The sequence below is a fragment of the Salvelinus sp. IW2-2015 genome, linkage group LG2 (genome assembly GCF_002910315.2).
Source record: "Salvelinus sp. IW2-2015 linkage group LG2, ASM291031v2, whole genome shotgun sequence".
In the NCBI taxonomy this organism is placed as follows: domain Eukaryota; kingdom Metazoa; phylum Chordata; class Actinopteri; order Salmoniformes; family Salmonidae; genus Salvelinus; species Salvelinus sp. IW2-2015.
The window spans coordinates 5,202,965-5,222,875 of record NC_036839.1 but is presented as its reverse complement, the minus strand read 5'-3'; the positions used below and the strand labels follow the sequence as shown (position 1 = coordinate 5,222,875).

At 42.9% G+C, this 19,911-nt stretch overlaps 1 protein-coding gene across 1 annotated transcript in view; it reads right to left on the bottom strand.

Moving 5' to 3' along the window:
* The window catches only part of spegb (striated muscle enriched protein kinase b), a 112,230-nt gene extending 95,076 nt beyond the window's left edge, over positions 1 to 17,154 (bottom strand). Inside the window, exon 1 of the mRNA XM_024000746.2 lies at positions 15,922 to 17,154. Coding sequence (XP_023856514.1) covers positions 15,922 to 16,348 — 427 coding nt within the window. The 5' untranslated portion in view covers positions 16,349 to 17,154. The remainder of the gene's footprint in view (positions 1 to 15,921) is intronic.
* Between the last annotated feature and the right edge of the window lie 2,757 nt (positions 17,155 to 19,911).

The following is a 19,911-nucleotide window of genomic DNA, read 5'->3' as shown; positions in this document are numbered from 1 at the left end:
GCAGCGCTGCATGACTGCAAACATGACTCGCCCCATGTCCTTGCTTAAGATCTCAGTTTCTCTCCTCTACACTGTGAATCGATATATTGAGCTGGCTAAGCTCACCGAGAACAGTGCCATGCTACAGCACACAAATATGCCCTAAAGACATTGAGTGTGTTCCCACTGAGGAGATAAACTCTCAAGGAAGAGGCAAGCTCAAACAAGTGAACAAACATGTAACACAATGGAAAATGTGTTATTTGCAAACTGACTATAAGTGGAAAAAGGGTCAACATTTAGTTTGTGTAGATCAACAGCAAACTATAATATGCAATTTAGCAGACACTTTTATCCAAGTCATGCGTGCATAGCTTTTGCACATGAGTGGTCCCTGCGGGAGACATGATTCTGGGGTTTCAAGCGCTATGCTTCACCAACTAAGCCACAGAGGCCCATCAACAGACTATCAGTAACATCGTGCAAGTCAACAGATATGCTGTTGACACGTTACTGATAGTCTGTTTGATGAGCATCTACAGATGGACTATTCAAGTGAAGTGTTACCGGTTCTGTACAAGACAGGTATTACCTTTAAGTTTCAAATCACAGTTTCTCTTAATTGCTTCAATTTTTTTGGGGGGGGGAATGGTGATTAAACATGCCTGAAGCAGAACATCAATGATCAAATGTTTAAATACATTTGGAAAATGCTGGATCATATTCTTGCCTTTATACCTGGCTTGCATATTTTCGAACCACTTTTGCCAAAACGTTCAATACAATTGTCGTCAATGAATACAACATGTACTGTGAAGTGTATATTCACAAAATATTAAACACGTTGTTTTGATCGGAAGAGAAAAGGTTGCAAATGTGATCACAGCTTTCAGAAATCAGTAAGTACTACTGTACAAAATTGTAAATGTGTTTGTCAGTAGTAAATCAGGTAAAATATAGGGAAAGATCTAGGCAAATGTCAATTTTTAGGATATCTTTACAACATTATGGACATGCAGAGATGCATGGAATGAAGTTGAGTTACTTCTAAGAAACTTTGGGTCACTCGTCATTTCGAACATTGTGGTCTATACATTCATATGCGTCGTGTTCATCCACTGTATTCACCTTTCCTCATTTCTATTGGGGATTATGTTTCTGCTTGCCCATGGACAGTCTGCTAATATGAGCAGACCAGCCTATATATTGAATACATGGAATTGGATTGTGATGATACAAATGAATGAATCCTGCACACGATGTGCTTATTTACCATTTTCTTTTTGATCAGGAATAATATTTGATTTGATGTGTATGAAATTGTTTGGTGAAATATGCATAAAAGCATGACTTAGTGACTGCAAAGAAATTCTACTGATCTACTGGGATTTTTTTTACTTTCTGTTTTGCCAGCCTAGATAGAAGATTAATGTATGTTTGTGTTAATCTTTTTGCAGACAGTCGGGTTCTTGCACAAATGTATTTGCAATTTTGACAGTGTATCATATAGTTTTGATTAATACATTTGAATTGACAAGGAAAATACATTTTGAAGTTGCATATTCTGTTTTGCAAAGTTCTATGTCTTTAGTACACTGTATTGAAAATCAACAACTGTTCCAAAAAATGCTTGTACGTTATTGAGAAAAACAGTATTTTATTAAACTATTTTTCTCTAGCTATTCTGGTCCAAATGAGATTGGATTGTTCTGTATTTCGACAAATATGTAACAATGTAAACATGTACGCCTATTATAATGTTTCAGAAAGATATTTCATTGTAAACCAAAATCAGAGTGAAAAGTGCAAAACACCAGTCTCAACGTCAACAGTGAAGAGGAGACTCCGGGATGCTGACCTAGGCAGAGTTCCTCTGTCCAGTGTCTGTGTTCTTTTGCCCATGTTAATCTTTTCTTTTTATTTGACAGTCTGAGATTTGGCTTTTTCTTTGCAACTCTGCCTAGAAGGCCAGCGTCCCGGAGTTGTCTCTTCAAAGTTGATGTTGAGATTGTTTTTTTGCCGGTACTATTTAATGAAGCTACCAGTTGAGGACGTGTGATGTGTCTGTTTCTCAAACTAGACACKCTAATGTACTTGTCCTCTTGCTCAGTTGTGCACCGGGGCCTCCCACTCCTCTTTATCTGGTTAGAGCAAGTTTGCGCTGTTCTGTGAAGGGTGTAGTACACCGCATTGTACGAGATCTTCTATATCATTGAGTTAATAAAGCTGCATACAAACATGGTCTCTTTTTTGTTTTCTTGAGTTAAGGCAGCTCCAAAATGCAGGTGTTTCAGACTAGCTCAAGCCAGCAGAAAATACAGAGCATTGTGCCGTGATTGGCTCAGTGTTCTGTCACTCATGGGGACACTATGTCACCGCCAAGTCTAAAGGTAGAGCTTGAAAATTCAAGCCCCTTGGGTGCTGCCATAGAGTTACATTAGAAGTGCCCATCCAAGAAGGCTCAAGGTCATTGGCCACAGATACAATTATGTCAAATCACATTCTATCTACAGTAGCTTTGATTGGACTGTCAACATCATACTTTCAAAATCTTAGCTAGCAGTCATCATCATTAATCAATTCAACAATCTACTGGCAAATCCCTTTCATTTGAAGATGAATAATGAAGAGAAATTATAGATAAAACGTATCGGTGCTCATCGACCATTGGACATAAACATTACACAACAAGTTGGAAATCGCAAATTTAACAATGAGTGATTTGGAAGGAATCAGTGTGGCTAACTGCAAACATTGCAAAGCAATCGTTGCCTGCTATTCAGTGGAGTGGCCGTGTCTAAGATTAAAGGGTATCTTTTCCTAGTTTAAAATGATAAACTTTCAACATTGGCCATGCTGTCAATGAAGCATGATTTGTGCTGCGCTCAAAACAACTGTTAACTCGGAACTGAAAAATCTGATTTTAGTGAGTTCAAGACAACTGGGAACTGGGGAAAAATTAGCTACGACTGGGAAATACGTTTTGAACTTTCATCCAACTCGGAATTGTAAATTCGGATCTCGGGCCTTTTTCTAGAGCCACGACCTGAAGATCACTGACGTCATCATGATTCAACTTTTTCCCCCCGAGTTGTCTTGAAAGCACCATAAATCCAGAGATGACTAGACTTTGATGACAAAGTTTGATGACAAGATTTGCCCACGAAGGACCACCACGTCACCTTCCTGTTCAAGTGAGCACAGCACAACAAGGTGAGTCCTAAAATGTCTTGTATGCTGCTGCATAAATTATGTAATATGCCAGGGAGATATGTATAAAGGAAAGGAAAGGGGGATACCTTACTGTAGCTAAGAAAGTAATATGTTTATGTTGCGTAGTAAGCTGTTAGTAGCCCATGTGCCTCACTCTAATAATTATATTTTCACCTCTTAATTTCACCTACTGTTCTGAGTTGGTGGTGCACATGTAGCCTATAACCAGTTTTTGAGAAATGTAATAATCAAAAATTGTAAGAGCTTTCATTGTCTGCTTATAAGCCCCCTTTATTTATCCGACGGTTCTGACTTGGTGTACAGGGAGAACACTGTAAGCACGACCCATGTTCTGAATTCTGTCGCTGTACATTTCAAAAGTGCGAAACAAATAGCTATATTGAATACGTCTGTTCTAGCTCACTCATTAATGTCTTAATCGTCCCCTTATGCCGTAGTTTGTACATCTCAATTGTCAGTAGAAACCACATTTGTTTAAGCCAGTCATATCAGCTATATTTTTTTAAAGGCAGTAAATGAGGCTGAATGAACTATTTCGCTACCAGACAAGGCTCCGCCAATAGCCAGGTGTAGYAGTGGTAAGGTGTTGGGACTACTGTTGGGACAGTTTTATGTACTGTAGGCCCTAACAGTTTGTGGGCACCATTTGTCACCGTTATAGTGCAAATAATGTATTGTTTAGTGTTGTGTTCTGTTGTGTAGTGGCTTTGCTGGCATGCATCCCACAAAATTCATGTTTTGCCTCACCAAGATTTACATGCTAAAATCACCACTGAGTAGAGGTGTAAAATGTACTGTGGCAAACCAGGGGGTTTGGTCAAGACGTTTACCCATATCAGACACGGACAGAGAAGGATTAGCTCAGTTTCAAGGGTGTTAATTTAAATAATAGATCAAAAAGAAAAGGATAGGTCTCCCCTATGAGACCCTCTACGGGATACCGTCTTCTGGGTTCCGGGTCTGGCTGTATCCTGTCGGGCACAAAACTGAACTCCCTCTTGTTACCTCTGCAACCGTCAACAATACCACAAGAGTCCTTTCTTCCACCGTTCCTCCTGTGTGCTGCCCTTCTGGCAGCTTAATGGGCCTTGCACAGCTGGTGAGCAATCCGCCCTTGATTACTCACCAACTCCCAATCAGCCCCAATTTGTCCTGGCTGGAGAGCCCGTCGAGACCTGGCACGTCCAGCAGATGGAGCCATCGCCTCGTGATGTATACTCCATCTGTTACCAGGCCCGGACGAGTCTCCCCCTGGTGGCTGACCTGCTGTACGCCACAGTACAAAGTAATTAGCTTGTACGTTTCTCAAGTCCATCCATAAAATCTGCCCCAGATTAGTTAAATCTGATACATAACCTAGAGCAGTGTTACTCACAATTTTTTGTAAGGGGGCCACTTTGGGTTGAGACAATCATTCAGAGGGCCGCACAGATCTTTAATTTGTTTACTTCCCCCCCCAATATTATCAATTATCAATTGAGAGCAAATTCAGAGCAATAGAGCACATGCAATTGATTTGATGTACAGCACATCACAAATATATACATACAGACATCAAATATGCTGCATCACGTGTAAGACCCATGTTAACGGTTACCTCAGTAGTTGGATGAGCGAAAATGTCCCTTCTGCTCCTTGACTGAATTAATTCTAAATTGCTATACTTGTGAGGAAAGCCAGGTGTGCATTGGTCAGTCTGTTTCTCAGTTTTTTTCTCACAATGTTCATTGTTAAAAATATTGCTTCACATGAATAAGTGCTGACAAAGAAGTATGTCACCTTTTGCACACACTGCTTCAGAAGTGGATACTCTGTGTCTGACACAAGGCTCCAGAAATAGGTAACACCTTAGCTCACCTTGCACTGTGTCATTTGCCTGCAGCCCCATTATCTCACTCTATTCCAGCACGGTCAGGACAGAGGGCTGTGATGACTGGGTCAGAGATGACACTGGCACATGAAAGGGGTTCTCAATGAAGTAGAAAAACTCATTGTACTCCATGATATCCTTGAATCAAACTCCAACTCCAACTCTTCCAACACACGCACAAATGCATCATAGCTAAAATGTTGCAGTATGTCTGGGTTGTATGTGGTGACGGCTCTGAGTTCTGGGAAATGATCAAACTGTCTGTCAGGTATGACCAGTGTGGTGATTTTATTTTGAAATGCTGTGACCACACGCAGCATTTTGCCCAGAATTGTAGCTTTCCTTTGGAGCTGGAGATTCACCATGTTCAGGTGGCAGGTGATGTCAGTTAAAAAAGCCAGCTTTCATATCCACTGTGGATCATCCAGCTCTGGCTCCTCTCTCCCCTTGCTTGCAACAAATTCACGGATTTGAGGGAGGAGAGAGAGAAAACACAGCCATCGCACCTCACTGTGAAATAGTCGCGGTATTCTGTCTGGTATTCCTCCAGCAACTTGCGGAATTGCCGGTGATTCAGTGCCCTCGCAATAATAATGTTCATCACGAGCACGACTTGCTGTATCAGATTCTGTAAATCACAGTCTGAGTTTAGCCACAAGTGCTTCCTGATGAATGATACAATGAAACGTAACAAATTCGGGAATATCCTCTCTCTTTCTCATCAGGTCTATGAGTCCCTTCTCCTTCCCTCACATGTTTGGGGCGCCGTCAGTGCACACAGATGCAAAATTTGACCAGTTAATATTATTATCATCAAAATTTTTTACGAGGGCTTTCAGATTATCCTCTCCTCGTGTTTGTCCCTGAAGGGGCAGTAAACATAAAAGTTCCTCTCTGAACCACTCGTTTTGAGGGAAACGGACCCAAACACATAATTGGGCAATGTCACTTACATCAGTGCTTTCATCAAGCGCAATACTAAAATACAGTGCCATGGATATGTCAGTAATCAGTTGCCTACCGATGTCCTTGCCGATGTCTTCTATGCGTCTTCTTATGGTTGAGTCTGAGAGTGGCAGTCCCCTAATTTGTTTTACAATAGCTTCCTTGTTTGTGAAATCAGCATACAATATTTTGGCTGAGGTCAAAAAACATTCTTTGACATTCTCCGCGTCTGTGAAGGCCTTCTTGTTTCTCTCGAGTATCCAAGCAATCTCATACATCTCTGTTGTTTTCTCTGCAACTGTGCTAGATCTGTCCATCATTTGTTGTTGTTGTAAGAACAGACGCTGGGAGACGAGAAGCAAGTACAGGAAGTGAACATTTAATAAGTAACGGACATGAAACAAAACACGGACAGCGTCTGGACAGGGGAAACAAAATGACATGAATGCTGACACAGGGATCAAACTGAGGAACAGACAGATATTGAGGGGCAATCAACAAAGTGAAGGAGTCCAGGTGAGTCCGCTGATGCGCGTAACGATGGTGACAGAGAGGGGGAGCGGGAACAGGCGTGACAGTTGCCCTTTGAGTTGCGCTATTATTTTGTTTCTGAGGTTGCTTTATGGCAGATATGTTTTGTCAAAGTGGTCATGGTGTGACTGGAAATGTCGCTCTAACTTTGCTTGTTTTAAACAATTGACTGCCTTCTGGCAAATAAGACAAAGTGAGCTAGTCCCATCGTGCAGTACGAAAAAATACTTGTCTGTCCATTTCTCTCGGAACTTTCTGGGTTCTTCTTGAATCTACCATATCCTTCTCTTAGCCACCGGAGCCACGTTAGCTAGCTGCATTTCCCCTCCACCATTTCCTGGTCCTCCGGTGGTTGTTTGTTCATAGCTGTCACGTTGTTCTCCAGCTTTTCCCCCCTCATTTTCATTGTCAATAGATTTACGTTTAATTTTCACAATAAATCGATCCATGTCGACCTGACTGCAAAATTAGTTAGTAGCAAACTGATATGTGTCGGTTGCTGTAGCTGAGCAGTTGCGTTCTATTTCGGCAAATGTTCTAGTATGGCCTTTCTGTTCAACAGCTGCACCATACTGCCATCTATCTGCCATCCAGGGAACAATAGATATATTCAATGAAGTGATTCAGGCCTGCATTAAACACATTGAATTGAAATTGTATCGTTGTTATGTATTATGAATGGAAAATAGGAAAATCACTGCGAGCCACAAATTAATCTACTACTTACAGCATGTGGCCGGGTGGCAGCTCAACGAGTACCACTGTACCTCGAGCAAGGGTGGCCAATGCAATTGCTTCCTGATAACTTGTGTATGAACACATATCTGAAATCGTGACCATTCTCCGTGAGGAAGAACCATATTGAGCTGCTGGATATGGGAGACTTGGTTAGATGACAAAATGTGTATTATAATGTCCATTACCCTACTCTCCCTTTCTCTCCAACCATTGCTGACACTTTGCAATTCACAATGCTGTCTGTGAACCTCTTTTCTAAGACCGATCTTGTTGTCACCCATCTTTCCCTCTCCTGCTGCTCTCACTGTCCCCCTGTTCATATGTTCAGTGGAATGGGTTGGAAATCCCCCACGCTCACCCCTTGCACTGTCGGGTTTCTGATGCCACTGCCATTCTGCCTCATGTCATGTCCTCTGCTCTAAAAAAACCATGACACTTCCCAAAAAAACTCAACCAGTGTCTCTGACCAACTCTACTCCAAAGAACAAATAATAAAGAACAATAAATAACAAACAATGATATGAACTAAAGTCGCTGGATCAGATTGACTAAGCATTTGCCCTGGTGCTAAATGTGCATTTGCTTTTTCCATGAAACATAAACGATGGAACAAACAGGTCAAATGAGGGTAAAGAGAAGGAATACGGCTTTCAGGTAAAGAGTCAAGTTTATATAGTTCAGCTCGGTTTCTTTTACTTGTAACTAACAGGTGCAAATACTTGGTAAATCTGTCCCACTGTCTGTTTTTTTTTTTTTTTTTTAGTTAATTCCTGGCTTTACTCACTGAATGTGACTATCTGGATGATGTGGACTGTTTTCAACTTGTCGTTTGAAGCACGAGCACTTTTTCGTTCAGTAGTAACAGGAGCGCTGTCGTTAGATTTAACACCGGTCAGGCCATTCAAAAGGGAATTACACACAGAGTTTAAAAAGTGATCTTTTGATTTTGGCCTTCAAAGCAACAGCTTTTTCCGAACATTGTGAAAGAACATGTTTGCAATTTGAACTATCTCTATGGTATCTTTATCTTTATACTTTCCATGTATTTTGATTTGATTCAACTTATATTTTTTTGCGCACATTTTTGTTCGGTGGATAACTTATTTCCAATATGGTCCTTGATGCAATTTTCAATGTGGTACTTATGTAAAGAGACTGATAGAAGGCATGTAAGTAGGCATATTTGTGATGAAAGAGATACATTTATAAATTGAAATACTAAATTAATCTGAAGCTCCAAGTAGGAGTTGCTGTACTGATAAAAAAATCTTTGTCACACTTTTGGCAAGTTGAGACATACTGTAGGAGAGAGAATAGTCTCTGTGAATTGTGAGAGGAGATCCCTGGCAATTGCAGTAGCCCTGAAATGGATGGGATCAGGAGATGCCCCATGTGCAGAAGTGTTGCACTGACGTGGAGGCTTTATTTAACCCGCGATGCAATTTGTGGTCAACTCAGACAGACAGAATGCCATGCCATGCCATGATCACCCCGTGTAGTCAGGAGCTATCTCAATAGGAACATGGGAATTGCAGTTCAGATGCAGGTTTGTTTTTCAAACATGTATCTACTACTTACAGTCAACTGAACTCTTGCCGCACGCTGAAAAACAAACAGGCAGTGTGAGTCAATCACTTTGATACATTACAGGGGCATAAGGGATTAGAAAACGAGAATCAAGAGCCAAGATGAAAAAGGTGAACAGAAAAGGCTGTCGTGCTTTTTTCACAGCAGACATAATACTGATGATCTGGGATATGATCTGAGGCTCATGTCTCAACAGACTTACACACACAGAGTGATCCTTTGAGTGATTCTGTCCAAATAGTCTAAGATGGCTTCCTTTCATTCCTTATCACTTTAATGTCCAATGATCTAAATTAGGGAATGGTGCACTCACACCATCACAATTTCCAAATGCATATTACCCATAGTGTATGTCCTTTTTTTGTGGTTGAGAGAGCGAGACAATCTATCCACTTCTTCAAATGTTTAATTATACAAAGAGCAACAAGGCCAGTTCAAATAAAAAACGTGATTAGAGCACCTAGTCATGGGTTTCACAGCTTTACTGTGATTTAACAATGATTGTGTAAGTGCACTATAGTGGCTGGACATTTCAAAGGAAGGTAAGGATACCCTGTGTCATTATGGTGCTGTCAGATTTAGTTTAGATATAGTATAATGTTACAGGAGCTAGGTAGCTAGGATTTAATGAAGAGCACCAGATTAGCTATAATAGCTAGCTAGAAATGAATTTAGTAGCACCCGGTTCAGCTCGCTAGCTGGCTTTCCACTACAGCCACACAGTTCAAAAGCTGGTATGTGTCGTGTCTACTGCTCCTCTCACTGCTTGGATATCCATGAATGTGAAGAGATAGCGAGCCTATTATCTAAATCCGTGTAGAGCTAGACTATATCCGAGACCGTGTAGAGCTATCATAGCTAAAAGCCAACCTCTRCCTCCTCTGGGTCACAAAGCCACATCAGTGTCATATCTAAAGTAGATCTGACGACATCATAACGGTGGCAAAGAGTTTTCCTACTAATTATTTAGACTAAATTGTCATTGCCACCCATTCAGAATGCCTGCGATCACTACCCAGCTAGCACAGTGGATCTGGGCCTATTCCGGCTGAGAGTCGGGGCACTCGACTGAGAGTCAGACTCGGCCGACGTCATGTGGCCTGAGTCTGGGCCAACTTCGGCAGYATTACTTATGGCTAGGATGCAGGGATTGAGCTCGGGCCGATTCCGGTGAGAGTTATCTGGCCCAAATATATTACTTGCGGCTCGRGCCAATTCCGGTGAGAGTTTTCTGGCCCAAATGTATTACTTGGGGCTCGGGCCAATTGGGGCTACACTCTGGCAGATGATTACACGAGCTGCTTTATATAATTAGCATTTCATTATTTATTTATTTTTCAATATTTTCCTCATTGTTTCTGTCAGCAAAAAATACAATTAACATTTGAATGACATTTTTTAAGAGTCCTGTGTAGTATTTTAGTATTTTGCCACTTTGGGCAAGGCAATTGATAAGCATTAAAAACATTGCAGATGGAACTTCCCGAGTGGCGCAGCGGTCTAAGACAGTGGAAACTGTGTTTCCATCAGATTCTGGTTCGAGACCCGTGCCGGCCGTGACCGGCAGACCCATTCGGCGATGCACAATTGGCCCAGCGTCGTCCGAGTTAGGGGAGGGTTTGGTTGTAGAAAAGTCTATATACAGTTTGTTCAAATGTAGTAAGATTAGGGAGGTAAGGTAATAAATAGGCCATAGTGGCGAAATAATTACAATTTAGCAWTTAAACATTGGAGTGATAGATGTGCAGAAGATGAATGTGCAAGTAGAGATAATGGTGTGCAAAGGAGCAAAAAATAAATTACAATATGGGAATGAGGTAGTTGGGTGGGCTATTTACAGATGGGCTATGTACAGGTGCAATGATCGGTAAGCTGCTTAAAGTTAGTGAGGGAGATATAAGACTCCAGCTTCAGTGATTTTTGCAATTCTTCCAGTCATTTGCAGCAGAAAAATGGAAGAAGGCGGCCAAAGAAGGAGTTGACTTTGGGGGTGACCAGTRAAATATACGTACTGGAGCGCGTGCTAYGGGTGGGTGCTGCTATGGTGACCAGTGAGCTGAGATAAGGCGGGGCTTTACCTAGCAAAGACTTATAGATGACCTGGAGGCAGTGGGATTGGCGACGAATATGAAGCGAGGGCCAGCCAACGAGAGCATACTAGTCGCAGTGGTGGGTAGTATATGGGGATTTGGTGACAAAACGGATGGCACTGTGATAGACTACATCCAATTTGCTGAGTAGAGTGTTGGAGGCTATTTTGTAAATGACATCGCCGAAGTCAAGGATCGATAGGATAGTCAGTTTTACAAGGGTAGGTTTGGCGGCATGAGTGAAGGATGCTTTGTTGCGAAATAGTAAGCCGATTCTAGATTTAGTTTTGGATTGGAGATGCTTAATGTGAGTCTGGAAGGAGAGTTTACAGTCTTACCAGACACCTAGGTATTTGTAGTTGTTCACATATTATAAGTCAGAACCGTCCAGAGCAGTGATGCTAGACGGGCGGGCGGGTGCGGGCAGCGATYGGTTGAAGAGCATGCAATTAGTTTTACTTGCATTTAAGAGCAGTTGGAGGCCACGGAAGGAGTGTTGCATGGCATAGAAGCTCGTTTGGAGGTTTATTAGCATAGTGTCCAAAGAAGGGCCAGATGTATACAGAATGGTGTCGTCGGCGTAGAGGTGGATCAGAGAATCACCAGCAGCAAGAGTGACATCATTGATGTATACAGAGAAAAGAGGCGGCCCGAGAATTGAACCCTGTGGCACCCCCATAGATACTGCCAGAGGTCCGGACAACAGGATTTGACACACTGAACTCTGTCTGAGAAGTAGTTGGTGAACCAAGCGAGGCAGTCATTTGASAAACAAGGCTGTTGAGTCTGCAGATAAGAATGTGGTGATTGACAGAGTCGAAAGCCTTGGCCAGGTCGATGAAAACTGCTGCACAGTATTGTCTTTTATCGATGGCGGTTATGATATCATTTAGGACCTTGAGCGTGGCTGAGGTGCACCCATGACCAGCTCGGAAACCAGATTGCATAGCGGAGAAGGTACAATGGGAAAGGCAGGGTAGGATAGATATAGGTCTGTAACAGTTTGGGTCTAGAGTGTCTCCCCCTATGAAGAGGGGGAGATCTTTAGGGATCTCAGACGATACGGAAGAGAGGTTGAACAGGGGTTAGCATGGGCCGATTCCTCATTGCTAGCTGGGTAGGCACGAGGCGAAGCCAACCGCTGTCTGAGCCAAGTGTTAAAAAGCCTTGTATTTGTGTGTTGCTGGCCAGGTAACCATCCTAATTCTGGTAGACGGAAACGGCCTGATGTACTTGGGACGATTCTGGGCAGTCATTCATTTTGATTCCGGGGCGAGTCCGACATCCGAATCCGGGCCGATTCAGTCAGTTCCGGCCCCACGGAAGAGGGCCGCTTCTGGGCCATTGCTAGCTGGCCTCTGTCTGAGCCAAATGTTAAAAGGCCTTGTATTTGTGTGGTGCTGGCCAGGTAACCATCCTAAGCCCCATCAATAAGATCCTCATTTAGCCAGTTTAGCTAAAATCAAACTCCCGGGGCCTAGAGGCTGACCACGGATATCTACTGTACTGAGTGGGCATCTTCAGAATATAGTATCAACATGTTTTGAGAGGATGTGTGGGTTTGAAATCAAATTTGTCTCCCTGGTCATTCAGATTTGAGTTCTGATAACAGAGAACCCTGAAAACCTCTTCCAGGGGGGTAGGTCTATTATTAGCTGTGATGTCTTCCTGTGTAATTGGAGACACTGTGGCCTATTAACATTACACAAATCTGAGGCCTGGCACATTCCATGGGTATAAATAACATGCGGTGCAGAGATTGGTCGTCGATGAGGGGGAAGGGGATGGTGAGAGAGAGGGAGAGAGAGAGGCAGAGGGCTAAGGCACTACCAATGACTGATAGGACAGCTGTAGACTAGGCACAGTCAGGGCTGAGGACTGAAACACAGAGTTTCAAGAGTCAAAGAGCAAGAAATCATTTGTTTACACCCATTTGACCCAAAAGCACTTTGTAGYAGTAAAGACAGAGGAGGCTGTTGAAGCTGAGGGTGTCCTAAAAAAGTATGCCATACAGGTGACATTTGAATCACATACTGTAATTTCTGTACAAAAACAAGACACTCTCAAGTCCACACGGTTGCAGAATAATATCACAAGAGTATAAACTGCAGTTATAATCCAATTTTATTGAATGCTTGTTCCACACAAAAAACTTGAACTGTAAAAGTTACTGCCTTAAAAAAATCGAACCCGATGCCGGCAATGAAAGAAGCTGCAGTGCGAACAGGAGATCTTAGGCATGTTTGAAACAGTAACTCATCTGATTGGGAGCAGGCTTTAGCCAGGGTAAAAACGCCAGATCTGTATACCACTGAATACCTGGTATTACATCTGATGATCAAGACCAGTCAACCCATCCTACAAGACAAACATGGCCAAAAGACCAAGGCATATTTAGGTATTTCCAAACAGCATCTATTACCCTTTTCATACTATCGTCCAGACCTGAACAAAACTGTGTTTGCTCTGATAWGTTCACACTTTGCTTTTCAACACGGTTCCAGCAACTATGGTGGATGCGTAACTAGGTCAGCCCAATACAGCTTGGTTTGGCTCAGCTCAGCTTGGCTCAGTAGTGTGATGATTGCATGCTGATTTCTGGATACATGAATCATTGGTCTATCAGTCATATAGCTGATTTTCATACAACTAACGGGTGTCACTGATTTAATAATGAGCACATACCCTGGAAATGATTGTACACACATGCATATCCGTAAGTAAGGCTCTATGTAAGACTGAAAGCTAGATTCAATCACACTGCCACTGTATATTTTCATGTTTTTAATATCGTAGATTAAACATACATCCAGGTAGCCTGAAAATGTAAAATTACACTTAAAGGCTAGCATGAAAAACTTTATGCTGGAAAATGTGGAAAGCTATCCAGGAAATAAGCTCTCACAGTYTCACTACAGAATTAGACATTCATCCATTTTCTTTAAACGTCAAATTTCGAACTTGCTCCAAACGTCAAATTTCGAAGTGTTTTTATTGCTCCTGCTGCTCTGTTTTTTTATTTGATTTAATTCATTTCACCTTTATTTAACCAGGTAGGCCAGTTGAGAACAAGGTCTCATTTACAACTGCGACCTGGCCAAGATAAAGCAAAGCAGTGCGATACAACCAACAACACAGGGTTACACATGGAATAAACAAGCGTACAGTCAATAACACAATAGAAAAAAAAGAAAGTCTATATACAGTGTGTGCAAATGGCGTGACGAGGTAAGGAAATAAATAGGCCATAGTAATGAAGTAATTACAATTTAGCAAATTAACACTGGAGGGATAGATGAGCAGATGGTGATGTGCAAGTAGAAATACTGGTGTGCAGTATGGGGATGAGGTAGGTAGATTGTGTCCAAAGAAGGGCCAGAAGTATACAGAATGGTGTCRWCTGCGTAGAGGTGGATCAGAGAATCACCAGCAGCAAGAGCGACATCATTGATGTATACAGAGAAAAGAGTTGGCCCGAGAATTCAACCCTGTGGTACCCCCATAGAGACTGCCAGAGGTCCAGACAACAGTCCCTCCGATTTGACACACTGAACTCTGTCTGAGAAGTAGTTGTATCGTTCCATATCTCCAAGCTTCAWATTTCGAAGTTAAGGGTTAAATTTAGGCACTCATTCYRAATAGTTAAGGTAAAKKTTAAGATTTGGGATAGGGTTAAAACATAAGGTTTAGGAACTCATTCCAAATGGTTAAGGTAAGTGTGAAGGTTTGGGATAGGGTTCAAATAAAAAAACACTGTCCACAAATGGGATCGAATACACAACGTTCTAATCCAGAGTCACACATCTACCACCCCAGCCCACAACACCCTAGCAAAACCCAAGCCTACTTGCCCCTAGTGGACAGTTCTTAAGGCATTTCCCGACGTCCTCAGCACATCCRATTTTGTCAATCTCGAACGACCTGCTGATCCAGGACAGAGCCATGCTATAATACATTATATTACATAATTCTATTTGAGATTATGGAAGTGCAAGAGTTATTAGACTATTACTTTATTAACCTGATGCAGTTTACCAAACACAACCCTAAAGCAACATGTCATCTCTATAGGCTGCCATACTTCTATGCAGTGATTTTGGATATCCTCACTCCTGCAGCCACAAAACAGGCCTCAGGATTCAGTCATCAGGACAAAACAAGGTAACCCGGGACGATAAAGCACTCTAGCCCCTATAAAACTGTTGGTAACACTTAACTTGAAGCATGAAGGTATACTTCTTTATGACTTGTTGTAAGCTTATATGACTTACACAAAGATTTATAATATGTTATGTCTCTATGTATCAACATTTCAACTGACTCAAAATGGCTTCATTTTAAGGATCATCATAAATGATAATACAACATTATAAGAGTGACATATAGTCATAAAATGCATTATAACTGCATCATAATACATCATTCTTGCAGGATGTATGTCAAGTGTTACCCAACTCTTCCCTATGATCCCACCATTACAAATGTACAGCCTGTTGGACAAGTTGTCCATTATCACATTGCCACTGTGTCTTTGTTGGTCTTCACTATTAATCCCTCTTTAGCTCTGCACAAACATAGCTACAAAATCAAATCACGCATTATGACTGGTTCAATTCAATGATTCATTATGCTATTCATGTGAACCCTTCAACTTTTCACAAGCTTTGAGCATTGAGAGATTCAATCGGTAAACTATCATGTCATGACAATGTGGAGATAGTGTAAATGGCTTAAGTTTTTCAAAATAAACTCAAACCTTATTTGCTCACATATTCTTGGATCAATACTCATAAGTATGAATGGCTTGAAACACATGGGAGTATTAGTTGGGGGCAACATGGCCCCAAAACATCCTTGATTGTGCCAGAACTGAGTAGAGAAACACATCGATAAAAGGTCAAGGACTTTGAACACAAAACAATAGGATAAGTGATCCGTCTACATTACCTTCCCCCAGGTCCAGGACGGCGAGCACGGCGCTACTCCGCACCTCCCCGAGATGGTTGTTGGCGATGCAGGTGTAAAGGCCGGCGTCACTGGGCTTGCAGTCCCTGATCCAGAGGCCCCCGTATTCCTGATTATCCATATTCAGCAGGTCGTCGTTGTGGTACCAGTAGAGCGAGGGCTGCGGGTCTCCGGCCACCGCCACTTTCAGGCGGATGTCGCAGCCAGTACCCACAGCGGCGTTCCTCATTTTGCGTACAAACACAGGAGGGGTCTGGGTGGGAAACGCGGAGGCCCCCGAGTCGGGGACCGTCTGACCGGGGTTAGGATTGGCTTTGGCCCGCTTTGGCATGAAGATGGGGCTAGGGACGTTGCGTACCCCCTCATCTGCTCCCTTTTTCAGGGTCATCTGCACCTCTGCCTTTTTCATTGTCACAGTGATGCTTTCTTATAATAGCATTAGCTGCGTATTCAAAATGGGTCCCAATGTTTACTGGACCCTTTTTCTAAATTTCTTTATGATAGTTGACGTAGAGAGATTCAAGAGAAGATTAAAAGTAAGTTTCCCATCTAGACTTGATCATTTTGATTATTATAACTATTGTTAAGCCTTTCAAACGTAACACTAACTTTTAAAGTGGTTTGAATGGGCTCATGTATTGCTAAGAATATCCCTGTAACTTCTGCTATCAAAGTTCTCAAGCAAATAAACGTCATTACAWTGGATTAGATTACCTTCAAAGTGCCCAAGCCAAAATGTTTTTTTTTTGTGACGGCTTTTGAAGTCCAATTGGGAAAATTAGGCACATACAGTCTGTGCACGTTCTCCTGCCTGGCGGTATTTTTAGGGCAAGACCCACAGGATCATGTTGCATTAACAGCTCCCAGTCTTGCCTTCTAGAAGTTGATGGCCTCTGCCTTTCACCTTCCTTTCCCCTGGCTGGTTTCTCTTGCTTCTCACCCCTCTTGAGCCGGTCCTTGTCTTGAACTCGTTCAGCGCGAGTCAAAGAAAACTTGCACTGAACTCTTGTAAACCTGTAAAGGACTATTCCCTTACTTCCCAGTTTGACCCTTAAGATTGGCTGACAAACTCACTTTGTTTCCAATTCAGTATGCACCAGTCTCAGTCGCACCAAATGTACACTGTCTGTCCCCCCCTCTTGTCCCAAAAGAGCTAAGCTTTCTCACTCATGATCTCTCGCAACCTCTGCCAGGCAAGTCCTTAGCGGAAGAGACAGCCACACAACCAGAAGGCATCAGAATGACAGCTGCATGCTGATATGTCTGCCCTGTCCCCCTTAGCTCCTGCCCCCTTGAAATGTTTAACCAATCGGGTGGTCTCCAGTGCATGTGGGACGGTGCCACAGTGAGCAGGGAGGTTTGATTTGATTTGTAGGTCAAATGCAGAAGCTCACAAGTAACTTCACAAAATGTATTCAGGAGGGCCAAAACGTAACATTATGACGATTACTACCATTCACTGAAGGAGGGAAACGAGGTACAACACAACTATGGTGTAGACGCACCCCCGCAACCTCGATTGAAAAACGAAAATCAAGCCTGACAAGGCCAATGAAATCAGCACCTTGCTGGAAGCCCGGCCTTCCACAGGTGATAAACGTGAAGCTCGGATTTATTCCTTCAATTAAATACTGCCCTTCGCCGAGCCCAGGAACGGACGGTGCGGGGCCAAACTGGTGTTGTACCTCTTTTCCCTCCTTCAGGGAACAGTATTTATAGTCATAATGTTACTTTCCCTTTCAGTTAGTACTCTTGGTACAACACTACTATGGGGAAATGAAATCAAGCCCAAAGCTGAGCCCAGCGAATACTAAATGAAACGGTCCACGCAGACCTCCAAGACCTCGACCCCGCAAGAAGCGGTAGTCTGGGAATTGCGCACACTGCATGGTGTCTAGTGACTTTCCCCTGTCCCAGCTGTAAGCACAATGTAAGCACACTGATGCCCAACCAGCCACAACACAAATTTCCCCTAAAGTTTAAATAACGCCCAAGACTCTGCCAGACCCCCAGTGGAGTGGGCACGTACACCGCTAGGTAACCCTTGTCCCTTGCTGCTATATGCCAGGGAGATAGTCTCCACAATCAAGTGGGAGAGACGCTGCCTAGAGAGCACCCTGCCGCGAGCTTCATAAGTAAATCAGACAAAAAGCTGGTGAGCTGGATTAGCAAAACAGATAAAAAGCTAGTTACAGAACTGGATATGCCTGGTCCACTCAATGTAGATGCGTAAAGCTTGGAACGGGCACAGGGCATGTAACCTCTGTTTTTCTTCATAAGCAAAAGGAGGAGTTGATAAGGGAAATATCTAAAAAGCATAAGACCTGTAGGACATAGCCATGACTTTTGGGGTGAAGGGTCGCATTTGGACGCAACATTACACAGGGCGAACTGAGTACAAGAAGGGTGTAAAACTTGGAGGTCTTCAACACGCATATCTGAGGTCAAAGCCATGAGCAGGAAGTTATTGTAGGAGAGGAAACTCAGATCCACAGCCTCSTGTGGTTCAAAGGGTTCAMACACAGAGCACCCAAAACCAAAGCTATATCCCGAGTGCCTGCAATAGGTTTAGAGACCGGTCTGAGCCAGTTTGAGGAACTGCACCACTGGCTGATGAGCCCCTGGAGTGGCACCATCAATTCTCAYGACATTCTGAAATAGCCGCCATGTACAGGCAATTTTTGAAAGTATTCAGACCCGTTGACTTTTTCCACATTTTGTTACGTTACAGCTTTATAAGAAAAATAATAAGAAAAATAAATAAATAATAATCCCTCATCATTGTACACACAATACCCCATAATGACAAAGCAAAAACTGGTTTATATATTTTTGGGCAAATTTATATATATAAAAAAATATATATATATAACATTTTCATAAGTATTCAGACCCTTTACTCAGTACTTTGTTGAAGCACCTATGTCAACGTTTACAGCCTCGAGTCTTCTTGGGTATGACGCTACAAGCTTGGCACACCTGTATTTGGAGAGTTTCTTCCATTCTTCCCTGCAGATCCTCACAAGCTCTGTCAGGTTGGATGGGGAGCGTCACTGCACAGCTATTTTCAGGTCTCTCCAGAGATGTTTGATTGGGTTCAAGTCCGGGCTCTGGCTGGGCCACTCAAGGACATTTAGAGACTTGTACCGAAGCCACTACTGTGCCTTGGGTGTGTGTTTAGGGTTGTTGTCCTGTTGGAAGCTGAACCTTCRCCCCAGTCTGAGGTCTTGAGTGCTCTGGAGCAGGTTTTCATCAAGGATCTCTCTGTACTTTGCTCCGTTCATCTTTCCCTCGATCCCTACTAAACTGCCAGTCCCTGCCACTGAAAAACATCCCCACAGCWTGATGCTGCCACCACCATGCTTCACTGTAGGGAGGTGCCAGGTTTCCTCCAGACGTGACGCTTGGCACTCAGGGCAAAGAGTTCAATCTTGGTTTCATCAGACCAGARAATCTTGATTCTCAAGGTCTGACAGTCCTGTAGGTGCCTTTTGGAAAACTTCAAGTGGGGTGTCATATGCCTTTTACTGACGAGTGGCTTCCATCTGGCCACTCTACCATCTACCATAAAGGCCTGATTGGTGGGGTGCTGCAGAGATGGCTTTCCTTCTGGAAGGTTCTCCCATCTCTACAGAGGAACTCTGGAGCTCTGTCAGAGTGACCATTGGGYTWTTGCTCACCTCGYTGACCARGGCCCTACTTCCCCAATTGCTAAGTATTGCCGAGCAGCTAACTCTAAGATGAGTCTTGGTGGTTCCAAACTTCTTCCATTAAAGAATGATGGAGGCCACTGTGTTTCTTGGGGACCTTCAATGTTGCAGAGGTTTTTTGGTACTCTTCCCCAGATCGGTGCCTCAACACAATCCTGTCTCGGAGCTCTATGGACAATTTCGCCGACCGCATGGCTTGGTTTTTGCTCTTACATGCACTGTCAACTGTGGGACCTTATATAGACAGGTGTGTTCATTGCCA